The sequence below is a fragment of the Varroa jacobsoni genome, unplaced genomic scaffold (genome assembly GCF_002532875.2).
Source record: "Varroa jacobsoni isolate VJ856 unplaced genomic scaffold, vjacob_1.0 scaffold_1088, whole genome shotgun sequence".
Lineage (NCBI taxonomy): Eukaryota > Metazoa > Arthropoda > Arachnida > Mesostigmata > Varroidae > Varroa > Varroa jacobsoni.
In genome coordinates, this window is record NW_019213990.1 from 83,516 (window position 1) to 97,072 (window position 13,557).

The 13,557-nt window shown below is 45.8% G+C and overlaps 1 protein-coding gene across 1 annotated transcript in view; it reads right to left on the reverse strand.

The window, feature by feature from the left end:
* LOC111266487 (uncharacterized) overlaps positions 1-13,335 on the reverse strand; it is a 73,667-nt gene extending 60,332 nt beyond the window's left edge. The window contains exon 1 of the mRNA XM_022844002.2: positions 11,063-13,335. Coding sequence (XP_022699737.1) covers positions 11,063-11,594 — 532 coding nt within the window. The 5' untranslated portion in view covers positions 11,595-13,335. The remainder of the gene's footprint in view (positions 1-11,062) is intronic.
* Positions 13,336-13,557: the final 222 nt, after the last annotated feature.

The following is a 13,557-nucleotide window of genomic DNA, read 5'->3' on the forward strand; positions in this document are numbered from 1 at the left end:
CGCCAGCCTTGTTCCCCCCTGGCAAAGTCCCCCCCCCCCCCTCTCTCTCTCTCTCTCTCTCTCTCCAGCCAAGAACAGATCCCGTGTGCGGGAGTGTTCAAATACTTCTTCGCCCAATTTGGCTTCGGCTTCGATCGCTGCGATATGGCTCGTTGCTCCGGCACTAGGTACCTACGTGGCCTCACCCCTTGCAAGCTGTAGGTACGCCCGCCAGCAGCAGTAGTAGCACGATCAGGACTAAACTGAGTGAACTGCACTGCATTGCAGCGATGGCAAGTAGCTGTAGCTATAGCAGGCACCAACGATGAGCCAGGAAAACGTATCATACAGGCCCAGCCGCGCTGTGATCATATATCGAAGGAAATGTGAGCGGGCCATTTCTGATTTTATATAAGGCGTTGGTGGCAAAAGCTGTTGGATTGGCAGAGATAACTGGAATGGGCAGTGAGTAAGGAAGGCGCATTGCTCAAGGATGCGGGACAGGAATTCCGAGTTCGGACAGTACTAGTTGCCGTTGCCGCGGCAGAAACGGTTGCAGTGGGTAGCGTGTGGCGCTGAAAAGTCTGTTGCTACCTTCGAACTAAGAAAATCGATAAAAGTGAATCATTTATATTGCTGGGGCAAACGCCTATAGTGAACTACATCGAAAATCGCTTTGGAGACCTGAAACCAGACTAGACATCAGCATGAGAATGGCTTGCAAACATAGTTCTACAACAAGAAGCAAATTCGGTGTGGTACAGTTCATCCGCCAGCCAATACGCCAAGATGCACGTTGAGTGATACATTTTCGACATGCGATTCCTTTTCAATAAGAATCGCATGTACATAACTGGATGTGCAGGCGTACGCCGCCTCGAGACTTATAATGTTATTGTAGATCTGCAATATACCATATAGCAATGTAGAATTCTGAATGTTGGATTGCTAGCTGATCCAAGCCGGAGCGTCTGATCGCTATATTCTTTTTTTCATTTTTTGATTAGTTAGCTCTCCCTTCTTCCAACTACGGGCGTTAGCACTGGAAAAATGGCCATGGTGTCTATATCGTCACGTTTCGCCACGAACTGCCATTACCGGCACGTTGGCAACCTCATCATCGAGTTCTCCACGAGTCCAAATTGCTATTCCGTACCGCGTTCTCCACGTCGATACATTCGACAGCACATCAACATTCAGACATCACCTGCACAGTAGTCATAGGTTCCTGCGCCGGGTAACTCTTGGTCCTGCCTCGCTCTGTGACATCGTTTCTCGACGTCCCTTCTTCCTCTTTTCATCCTTCCACTCAAATTATTGCCTACCGACTTTTTATATAGCGTTGGAGACCGTAGGGGCACTGGAAGTGGCGTCTCGTCCGCCATTTTCATGCTCAGGACTTGACGCTGACTTCACACACCTTCAGGTACAGCAGGTCCGACCAGCACAACTGGCGGGCCAGTTCTTGGGAGACAGGCGTTCGAAGCTCGCACGAAGAGGAGCCACTCATCCAGGAAAAATACTAGCCACTCTTATTGGAAGAAAAGGCGCACCGTGCATTGTGAACGACGAAGTGGGTCGGCCACCCGTACTGCAGCTATCAACACAGGCCCTTTTTACGATATGGTCTGCCGTTTGCTATCTGCACTCAGCGGCCATAAGGTTGGTCGGGGGGGAGGGAGGATAGACCTCTAAGGGATTGCTTCTGAGCGGGTACCGCAGCTGCCATCTGAAAGGTGGCTTTTGCCTGGCCGACTCACATGTAACGATAGCTGGAAAATAACGATGCTATACCGATTGTTACTGCTTCCTGCAACGAGAAATTGACCATCTTCAGCTGACACACGCTGATAGTAGTTGATCTGATGGGCTGAGAAGGCATTGCTCACATACTACGCCGTGTGCATATAACGCCTTATCTATGTTTGTTATGTAACTGTGCCCAATTACGTATTTAGCACATTAATGATCAAACAAAAGTGTTTAGGTAGCAAGTTTAGAGGTAAACATGCTCTCAATTTCACACCGACACAATTTCCCTGCTTGTATGTACTTGATAGACGGTTGCTAGCGCTGTGGCTCATCTGAGCGAGTACCGAAATCGCTACCTCTGTTCAAGCATAACAATGACAACAATAAAAAAAGGTCCATTCATGGGCTGGTGCGATTGGGCTGGTGCTCCAAGACGTTGGGAGATGCCTTTGTCGCTTATCAGCAGACTGCTTCATAAAGCACAGGTCGAAAGCATTGCGAAAGCCAGACCAGACAAGCCAGCTGCCGCTGTACCCTGTCGGCTCTGTGGTCCTGTGCAATGAAAGAAGCAAGTGTGGCAGACCCTTCTGTTGGCAGTCGGCGACACCGAAAAAAGAAAGAACGTGGAAAGGGGCGGGCGACCAAGACAGCGAGCCTTCGCTGATACTCCTGGGGGGAATCAGGTCTGGACGACTTGCCTCTTTTTAAGGACCCAACCACTTATGCGGAGTGGATGGCTTCCGTTGTTCCACTGGCACTTGTTCACAATAATATAGGGTAGTAAGGCACAAAAGCTAGATGCGGGACTGATGCAGTGTCGACCAGCATGTACAGCAGTGAATGCGAACGGAAGACAGCCTTTCCCCTGTTATCGCTAGAGTGTTGACACATGGGGCATAAAAATATTCTGACTAGAATACGGAGCCATATACCCGTGCAACCTAAGCTTAGGGGTTAAAGATATAAAAAACAGTTTAGCAATACCAGCTAATCAATAATTAAGCAAGCTAAAATAGTTAGTTGTCGCTGGCAGCTTGAGTCGATAACTGGATTGATATTTAGGATGTGGCGTGCTAGGCGCGTTGTACCGTCGTCTGATGTTACTCTGGATATGGTTTCTATTTCTGTGAGAAATGTTGTGTTTACAAAATAAACGCAGTACTTCTTCATTTTTCTGGACGATTTAGTAAGTACAAAACACTTGTTAAATCGGCTACCGTTCTGCATGCCAGTATTTCTGCTAGTTGAAATATGGTTACATTGTTATCAATAGTTGGAGATCTTTTGTTTCTTCTTGTTTGCTTGCCTACCGTAGTTTACGACCACTTACGAATGTGATTTTTGTTATTGTGGTATTGTTTAGTTGTCCTATCATATTATGTGGGCTGGCGTCAGAGTATCAAAACAGAAATCGTGGGTTGCCCCTTTTGCGCATAGTCTTTACTAGTTGTAGCTTTACTACGAGCAAACGATCGATTAATCTTATAGTCCCTCATTTATTTTTCTGTCGCTAGCCGAATTTCGATTAAGTTCTCTTCTTCTGTCATTCAGCGTGAGTCACAGTTGATCAACGTTGAGGTTTATTAGGGTTTTTATGTTCATATCATCTAAACGACGACTCTTATTTATTGGCTACCCACCATTAGTACTTACATGAGACGCTGATATGCGTAATAGATTCCAACGTTTTTTTCTACGTACAGAAAAAAAAAGTTGAAGGCGAACTCGTACAAAAAGGCAAAAAACGCTCTATGTTTAAAGCAGCTAGTACTTTAACTTAGCGTTAGACGCATGTTTATCTTAAGGTATTTTCTTTTTTTATCGGACAACACCGCAATCGGAGATTAGGTTCAGCGCTCAGCATAGCACAACAGATGCCAGCAATCTTCGCCTGGCGGAATATTTCACAGTCATTTGTATGCTATTCTAACAGCAACGCAAACGGCGTGCGTTGATCTGACAAAGCATTTTTTACTAAAATCGGCCTTCCACTGAATTCGACTATTAGCGAAGTGGCCGTAAACCAAGTGGTCTTTGTAGTTGGCGGATAGCAAAGGGAACAAGGCTCACGATTACAAGACCCGTTGTCCTTAGGGCCAGCGATGCCAAAACCCACAATTGCCCACAGTCGGACAGCTGTCGGGCGGCCATCTCCTTACCGTCTGTTCCCTGTTGTCCCTGCAAACTCTAGGGTGCGAAATAACCGCAAGTTTCATAATCGAAGCGAGCCCATCGTGCTCACTGCAGCCCGCTTGTGCAGCACGGGACGGCCAACACTCCTTAGAGGTCTGTTCGTTTTTGTCTCACAGTATTTTTATCATCTTACTCGTTCCTTCGAGAGTAACGGGTCTGCCTATCAACTACCTCGGTCATTTCGACGCGCCGAATTATCTGGTACGTTGCCTTCGTTTATGCCCCGTTCGGTGTGAACACGACGATCGGGAGGCTGCATCCAGGCCCACACGACCTTCATACTCGGTGATGCATCGATTACGCTCTATACTTTTTTCGCGATGATTATCGGCGTCTTTTTTTCATTGCAACGACGTTGATGATGACGCTGATCATATTGGGAGTTGCCCTGGCGGATAGCGACGATATGCGGCTAGACATCGGTGGTGATGGCCGCAGAAGCGGTCATCCTTGATATTGCAGTGAAGAATAAAAGCGTATTAATATTAATGGATATGACGCGGGGGCGGCGGAGGCCGTAGCGCAGCCGTGACAAGCAGCTCTCGACGGGCTCGGACGAAATTTCCACAAGGTGACATCTAATGTTTTTCAATCCAGCACGCTTTGAGGGTTCAGGAACTGAGTCAGGCTCCTGCAGAGGTCGCTGGTGTTCAACATGAGCGCCAGACCACCACTCTATTCTGTGTGTGTACAGATACCGCGATGGTGATGATGAAACAGATGAAACGATCGTTTGAATCGAACGCCGAGGATCTGTCTATATCTGAATGGGAGCCTGTTCGCCCCCCAGAAGCCCGCCCACTACTTTTAAAAAAGGCCGAAGAAAGATCAAAAGAGGGAACGTTCGACAGAACACCAATAGGAGCATAAAAGCGCAGACTGTTTGTTAAACGGTCTCTTAAACAGTGTAAAACGAAGACTGAATAAAGTCACTTTTTATAGGTTAATTATTATTTAGTGAGCTTGAGGTTTGGAAAGGAGTAGACACGGAATCGAACACGGCACATTTTTGTCACTATTCTAATTGATTTTTGCCCCTATGAATAAAACAAAACGCTAGCTAGAGTAATGCTACTGTCGTATGTGTCAGGCCGTACGCATCATCAAGCGAGCCACATTTCGTCGTTATCCTCCTTCCAATCCGCATAAAGTAAAGCTCTGAAACTGCAGAACTATTGCGCTTGTAAACGCGTTTTACGTGTTCTCTTTGAGTCATCCAAAAGCGTCGTCGCTAGTTGCAGATTTTAACAATAAGTGACTGCTGTTCCGACATTTTGTATATGTGAGTCAGAACGGTTCCTCTTTGTTTCTGTACATATTTTCTGAATGCAAAACATCTATTAGAGGGCAAGTCTCTTTCATAAGTCTGCAAGACGCTGTAAAAGATCCTTAAATGTGTCAACGCCTGCTGCATGTAGCTCGCATACAGCCGCACGCTTTCCACCGTTACCAACAGATTCATGCGGCATCCAACGATATGATGATATTAAAAGCGATGCTTTCGCAGAGGGCGTTGCTGTAATTCTAACGGGGCCGTTTCTGAACCCGCCTTCACTTGCCATCTCCGCTTCTGCTCTACGACCGCTTTAGCTGAAATCATCTAATGTTTGCGTCGTTCCCATTACGAATCGATAAAAAATACGAATATATAGAAAAAAAAAAAAAAAAAATGATGGCCGAATAAAACGCCAACGAATTCGTGACAATAAATGAGCGATGATAGCAGCAGCGGTTTTTCCTCACCGGGCATCAAATCGCAGCGTCGTATCGGATAGGTAGATGACGCGGCTAAACGGTTGAAGTCATCAACGAAAACTCGACATTAAGAGCTCAAGCAGAATGAAACATTTCCACCCGGAAACACAGATGTTGAGCATCAATGGCATCATCGGATGTTGCGTTGGTCTATTTGTGACGACACACAGACGAAAACATACAGTTTTCGTCTGTGTGTGTGGGTGGCTATGAATTCAGAAAATAGAATCTGTTTGTCAAGAATTTCCATGAGAGTCCTGCTTTAATCATCTATATAACGCATTCATTATTAATGTATTTAGCGTTGAATCGTCGTCGCCGGAATGGAAGCCGCATTACATAACCCCAGCACACACAGCTGTCGTTAGACAATTAGATGGCAGCCCTTCGAACTGAACCCTCGCAAAATAAAAGGAAGCGATGGAAAAGTTCCCAGCTAGTGGGGTGCATGAACTTCAACGTTCTTCATTTCGATTGGCTATATTAAACAAATGATAGCAAGTAACTAAATAGTAGAATTCTGGTTCCTATCCTCACACAAAGGACGTCCTTCTGCTTGGTTCATCTTTCGATGTTCTTTCTTGATTTGGACACAGTTCTGCTGCCACCTCGCCATTGCACTCGTTCGTCTTTCACCCCCTTTTCCCTCGTCGTCTGTATGATTTGGTTCGTCTGGCTGCCGCGTTATTTAACTCCGTCGATCTTCAATGAGGTCCGCGTCCCCCTGTTTAGCTGGAGGCCAAACAGCCACGGCCACATCGACAGCTAACAACAACAGGCTCCTATACAGCGCAACGAGCCTTACTTCAGCCCCGCTAGGGACCATCTGCTTCTGTTTCTACAGCTCAGTATGCTGCTGCTATTTCTGCCCCGGGACTTATTGACCTGCATTCACAGTCTGCGTCTGCCTGCCCAAGTGCGTTAGTCACTTGACAGGAAAGAAAGACAAAATGGACCACTTCTGAAGTGTAACACCACTTCGTCGGCGAGAGCTGCAGAAGCGGCAAAAACAACGTCAACAGCAGCAGCGACACCCGTCACATGATAGCAATGATGACAGGAGCGCCAAAGAAGGTAACGCGACGTGGCCAGCAGATGCGTATCATTATTACGAGACTATATGATTAATAGTCAGTGATGGTAGACATATTGCGAGCTATTACGTCGACAACAAAAGCAAACTAGGAGGCGGCGGACCAAGGTAGTTGCACGAGCGAGAAAAGGAGCAGCATCAACGGTGCCAGCCGAAGCATAAGAGAGGCGAGTATAACGTACAACTGCTTCTTGGTATCATTATGTATTCGTTTATTACTTTTTGCTCTATGACTCCAACAAATACATGTAGGGAGGGAAGCGTGAAAACGCTGTGTGACGTCGGATCTAGAAAGTGACCAGAGCGTTTGTTTCGAAAAATCGGCTCAAGGTATAAAGTAGGACCAGAATCAATATACTCACATTCAGGTTCAGTTGTTTTCTCATTTTATATACACAAATAACTTTACTCAAGCGCGATTTATTTCCGATCGTATGCTCACATTGCATCATCGGCCCTTGTTCCGTTTACGTGTTGTTTGCGTTCGATACCTTCTGCTTCTTCGATCTATTTCCATTCTCATCGACATGAGTTATAACAGTAGATTGGCGCTACCGTGTCTTTTTCGCACACTTGCTATTTCCTTTCGTAATTTTTGTCGTCCTGATCATTGACTAGCGCCTTTAATTCTATGAAACCATCAAGTGATCGAAGCTCATCGAAGCGTAAAATCACTCACTGGTTTAACTAACACCACACAATTTTTCACAAATGGGCCATTCTACAAGTAAGTTACCTAATGCATACGTTAGCTAAGTTGAGGGCAGTTGCTCACGCATCATGAAATCGAAGGGAGCGAACGACACCAATTCTACCGAAAACGGTTCAGGTACTAGCTTATCAGCCGTCGGGGTCCCTTGTCGGCACACTGTCGCAGGTAAACGAGCCTAGATGGACTTCAACATGCCGGGACAGCGTTTTCAGGTACCTTATAAACGACTTAATACAATAGCACCTATTTGTCACCGATAAGTATGTCCTTCGCAGTTCGTTATGCAGAAATACAGTCTCGAAGAAAGGGAACAATGGTTGAGATTATTGGTAATCGCCACCAGATAATTTGCGAAGTATAAACGAAATTTCGTGTCTTTGATTTATTTTCGCTCCCGATCTACGGATCCAGTTCTTTTTCTATATTCGATGGATTTGAGCGTCTTAACTTAGACAACCAGAGTGAGCGTCACTGGCCGCGAACACGTTACTAAACAGACAATACGATATGATAGATGTAATAGCATTGCAACAATGGTAAATCACTACAGCGCTTCAGCCTGGCGCAGTTTTTTAGCTGCTGCCCTGATTCGTACTATTTGGTGACAATTGGTAAAATTGGTAGGGGTGTTCCGCGACCAAAATTGCCGAGGTTTATTGTAACCTTGGCTTCGGACAGTTTTATTGCGTGTATATAATAGAGAGACGAAAAAAAGTTGACAGGTAAATTTAGGAGACAGCAAGAACCGAGAAGGCTCTGAAGTCTTTAGAGTGTTTTTTGTTCGTCACTACCCAGCGTGGTCCTGGAGTCGTGGATTGATTTTCCTATATAGGGGATTTTTATACACCGTCTGTATATCTTTTTTATGCGTTATGATTATTGACTAGCTCACTGAATGAAATTCTTATTTAAATCAGTATCGTACACACTGTGATCTCACCTCACGATACATCCGCCATTTTATCATATCCGAGCGCCGAGAGGGGGCTTGCTCAGGCAAACAGTATCAGCAGACATTCCATCAGTCGACCGCTCCACAAACAAAGTATGGAACGGAGGTTATACGCGGTATAAAAAATGTCTGTGCACCGATGAAAAATGTCCGAAAGCGATGCCAATGTAAACGCGTCATACGTTTGCTTTTCCCGCACAAACAACACCTACGACCTTCCTAGATGCTCAGCTGTCCTAGCTAACTTTTCTGTCTCTTTTTTTTGCTGTTATTTAAACATCTGATCTTACTTTAGCACCACCCCGATTAGACTTTTCATCGGCAAAAATTGAAGGGAGGATTGTTGACAATTCAGTTTTTACCGTACGGGTATTTTGTGTTTACGTTATTTTTATTGAGTCAGTAGCTGCTTGATCCCGTGGACGTGCCTATCTTTAAAATATTGAAATGTATTTGAAGGCTACCTTGTGCCTACTGGTTACACTGCATTGAAAAGTTGTTTTTTCAAGGCCGTTATATATCGTGCGTAATACGGTTCTATTGCACGATAGGCGACCACCGTTCAGTCAGATACTAACCCTCCTGACGAAAGTTGTATATCTCTTAAGAACGAAACGCTCAGTACAAGACGTAGTTATCGAAGTTACGAAGTTGGTGACGTATAAATTCGTCATAGCGTGATAATTTGCTAAACCTATCTGTTGACTGCTCTACATAGACACAGATTGAGCTACCTGTTAATTAGGGCTTTTCGTGAATTAGATCCTCTGCGAAACGTTCAAATGGCAATTAATTGAGCGCGAATGATCAAATGTGGGCATTAGCTCCGTGTATACACACACACATCTGAGGCCTTTTTTCTGCCCCCGCGAAGGTCTCCCTGGCTCTGGCTGAACCAAACCGCATCCCCCTTGTACCATCGTCTCGAACACGTAAAATCCCTAAAGAACACGAAGATGAAGCAAAGATGTAGCCACGCTTGGTGTCCACTTCAGACGAGTCAAGCGACGGCAGAAGGAAGCTCAAATCTGATTTGAGGTGTAGACTAGCAAAAAAAAAAGGACTCCCGAAGCATAGGGAGGCTGTTTCGTTCGGTTTGGTCAGCGGTGATCGCCGAGTGCTTCGGGGGATCATTATGTCCCAACTGAGATGTAACGGTACCGATGGTGGTAATGACGACAACAACAATAGCAGTAACAACAGTAGAAAGAGTCATCGTGGCAACATCAACAGGTGTATAGAGGCATATTTACATACTCACAGAGACAATTGGCCAGTTGTGTCCGGGTGCGGGGGCCCCTCAAATCTATTGCTTCAATTGTAAATCAATTTCGATTCTGAAACTGGGCTTGGAGACTATGATTAGTATAATTTCGACAACCATCATTAATTACAGTTTCTATTTGAATGTATAAGTTAATATGAATTATGGTTATTATCCTTATTATTGTTTATATCCATTTATATCTTCATACTTGAACTAAATAGTTGGTAAATGGTTATTATCATTAGTATTTTCTGATGTTGACATAAATTATCTCAACAAATGTTTCCTTCGTCGGTCAAATTATGTCTCATAGATGCCGTTTATAAGGTTCTCGTCTCCCATTAAACAAAATATTCGCGTCTAGTATAGGGACGTCAATAATTATATATGGGCAATACGACAATTCGTATCTACATCCGTTTCAGATCTTTGTTCAGATTACAGTTTACCTTTGATTCACGTAAGCGCCCTCTTTGCGATACGAATTTATCGATGACAAATGACGTTATATTACTGCCATATTATTATGATAATAGTATGAAAGTATTTGGCCAAATTCAACATGGTTGATCCTAATTGCATCGGTATCCAACAATCAAGGCTCTCAATAGTGTGAAAATGTATATGAGAAAGACCAACATAAACAATCTAGCTCCATCTCGTCAGATTTGCCCTCATTATATAATATTTCACTAGATTGTTTTCTACTGTCCAGCCCCGTCGGCAATACATCCGTAGCAACTACTTAGCTGTTAGCTACACTCCTATTTATTCGAGCGGTTGATTTTCCGCTGACGCTTCCGCCGTGTGATTTACCCTTTAAATCCTCTAATCAGAAAGGCTGCCCCTTGTCCTTAACGTTTCATGTACGAAACCATACCCGCCGGTAAACGAACGGACCTGCATAATGGCATGCACGAGAAAGCCAGCGAACGGTCGTAGCGAATGGTTGCACTGGAGTAAAATAACAATACCGTCGGTACATTACGTAGATGTGCGCCGTTTCCACCAGCGCTTTGACGGAAGTTCGCCTATCTAAGGACGATATGGTAGCTATCCCGGAGGAAAGCTTCATAGAGGATACGGGTATACTCTAAAAAAATTGCACATGGTCAACCGTGGCATCGTACGCAAACAGAAAAATGTCGGCTACACTCAATTAAAAGCGTCTTGTGTTTTGTAGCAAATGAAAAGTGTAGTCAATGTTTACTACATGAGCAAAATACGCCTGTTAATCTGCGGCCGTCAAGAATAAACTTACGGATCAGGGAACGGTATGGGCAATAGCCATAATACAGTTGCATAGGCACCGTAATCGTACCTGTCCCAATATATACGCGTACTCGAACAATTACTAACCTTGTAGTCGATGATCTTTGATAAGCGCAGGATTAGCTGGCCATGGAAAGGCGGCCACTGCGCCGGGCGCACCTACGGCAAATGTAGCCCCCTCGGGTCCCGGTGGTCTCTGCGCCGGCACCCGAATAACTGTTCCATTTGCCCCCAGCGCTAATGGGAGTGGACTAAGGCCCTCATGTTCACTTTGGGGAGTACGTGATTCTCGCTCGGCATCTGACTCCACATCGATATCCGAACAGTCTTCACCATCCAACTCGTGGTCATTGCCATCCACGCCTCCTTCATCGTCGTCGCCGTCGTGGCCAGTTTCGTCTGTTTGGTCATTTGATTCGACCTTTTTATCGCCAACGGAACCAATCAGCGCTGAAATGCTAAACGACAACCGCGGCTTTAAGGGAAGACATGGATGTCCGCTCAGCTGGGGATGACTCAGTTGGAGCGCCATCGGAGACGATCTGGCTACCGAACGGTCGCTCTCGGCCGGTGAAATACTGCGATCGGAAGCGGCCTCATTGGCTTCCGGGGTTGACATTGTGATGTACTCGTTTCGTATCAGTCGTATCACCCTGAGTCCGTCTGTTTCGTCTCGCCAGCAACACAAATGCTCTGCTGTTCCAACAGGTAAACTCAGCGCCCTAAGCACCACCTTCTAATCACGATGCTCTCGCGCTGCGGCGCACTTTCTACAGTCCCTGACGTTGTACTGAAGTTCTTAAATCGCAGATCAAGTGAGTTAGGTCCGCCTCTTCCGAATCAACATTATTGCCCATCAACAATCATAGCAGTAACAACAGTGCACGGCGTATCTGCCTTTACGCAATAAGTATAATTCACTGTCACTCTATTTGACTCGCGCTGGCCGAATCGTGCAAATTCACCCCATAAACAATCACTAGCATTCGTGGCACAGTAGAAAGACATAAATAACGGAACATACAGTACATATATATATATATATATATATATATATATATAGATATATGTGTATACATATGTATATATATATATCTATATATATATAAAAAACTCACACGGGGCACGCGCTCCCTCACATATGCACCACTCAAAACTGAAAAAAGATCACGAGAAATCGAGACCGCCCGTGATCTGCTTATTGGCAGTTTTAGTGCTCCATATTATTGACATTGACCTGTGTCCGTCCGCCCAAACTGAGCAGTGTTCGATTCTGACGAGAGCGTCATGGGCCACACTCAAAGTCCTGATACTGATGTTGTTATTGCTGATACCAAATTTGTTATTCCCAAAAAAGAGTTCACAATAGCTCTTACAAGTGGTTATGGCAGGTTTAAATGGTTATCATCCGTAAATAGCGTCTACCTGTCACTGCGCGACACAGACCGGATCACGATTCGCTTCGGAGAAAAACGCGGCCAAGTGGGGAGAGATACCTGGCGGGTGGGATGATTTCGGATCACACGAACATTCATTATTGGTTGTCGTGGTCGTCGAACACGATTATCATTAGTGTTGAATCTGGAGTCGGTCTCTGCCGACAAGGTCCACTAGAAGAGTCTTTCTCTTTTTCTCGTTCGACAACGAGCACTGGGGTGCTTTTGCTGCGGCCGCATCAGTATCAATGGCTGGTGGACCACACCGTTCGTTGGTGAGGTCGCCTTCGGCGTAAACCGGTAGCGGGCGCGACGTGCGATACTTGACAAGGTTCACCTACATTTATATTAGATGCAGCAGTACCGCTGCGGTGGCAACGCCCAAATTAATTCGATAAATGACGATGGTCTATTACCGCATCCTGCACATACACAGCCACACGTGCACGCGTTTTGTTCCACGAACTTTTTCTCATTGCTATTGTTCTCCTTCGCTTTATTCGGTAATGGCTAAACGCGATCGCAGACTTACTTCCGACACCATTGCCAGCTCACACGCTTTCTGTTCGTTGCGGCCGTTTCTTAGCACGACCAGCCTCAGTCAGTCATTTAACTGCTAGAAATTGCAAGTCCTTCGGATCGTGCTTGCTATGAGCGGGCGCTATTCCACGACCCTCGTTCACTGACCAATACCACGATTGCGCTCCGCTCGGCCGCTGTTACTCGTTTCGTTCTACGAGGCGCAGAGTTTCTCGCGCACCACGCACGACCCTGGCTGTCCTCACCGACTCATCGCTCGTTCGGGCTGTTGCTGTCGTCCATCCAACCGTCGGACACTTCGTCTGCTCTGGCTCGCTAGCTCGTTCACTCAATAGCCACTATTTTACTCGCCCGCCTGGTGGCTGCTCACTTGCTGCCGAGAAACAAACTGGCACTAAATTTACTAAAACGATATGATGATCACACTACAAACAAGAAAGTGTTCGCAGATTGTGCACAACGCTCGACGCCTGTCAGTTCGGCTTGGCGACGCGCCGCTTTCAGCTGATTGGTCTCTCGCTAAATACTGGGCGGGCCTACGGCGGAGCTCTCCGCCGCTGGCTCCGCCCTCCGATCGGCGCTCCGCAGCAGAGCTGCCGAACTAAC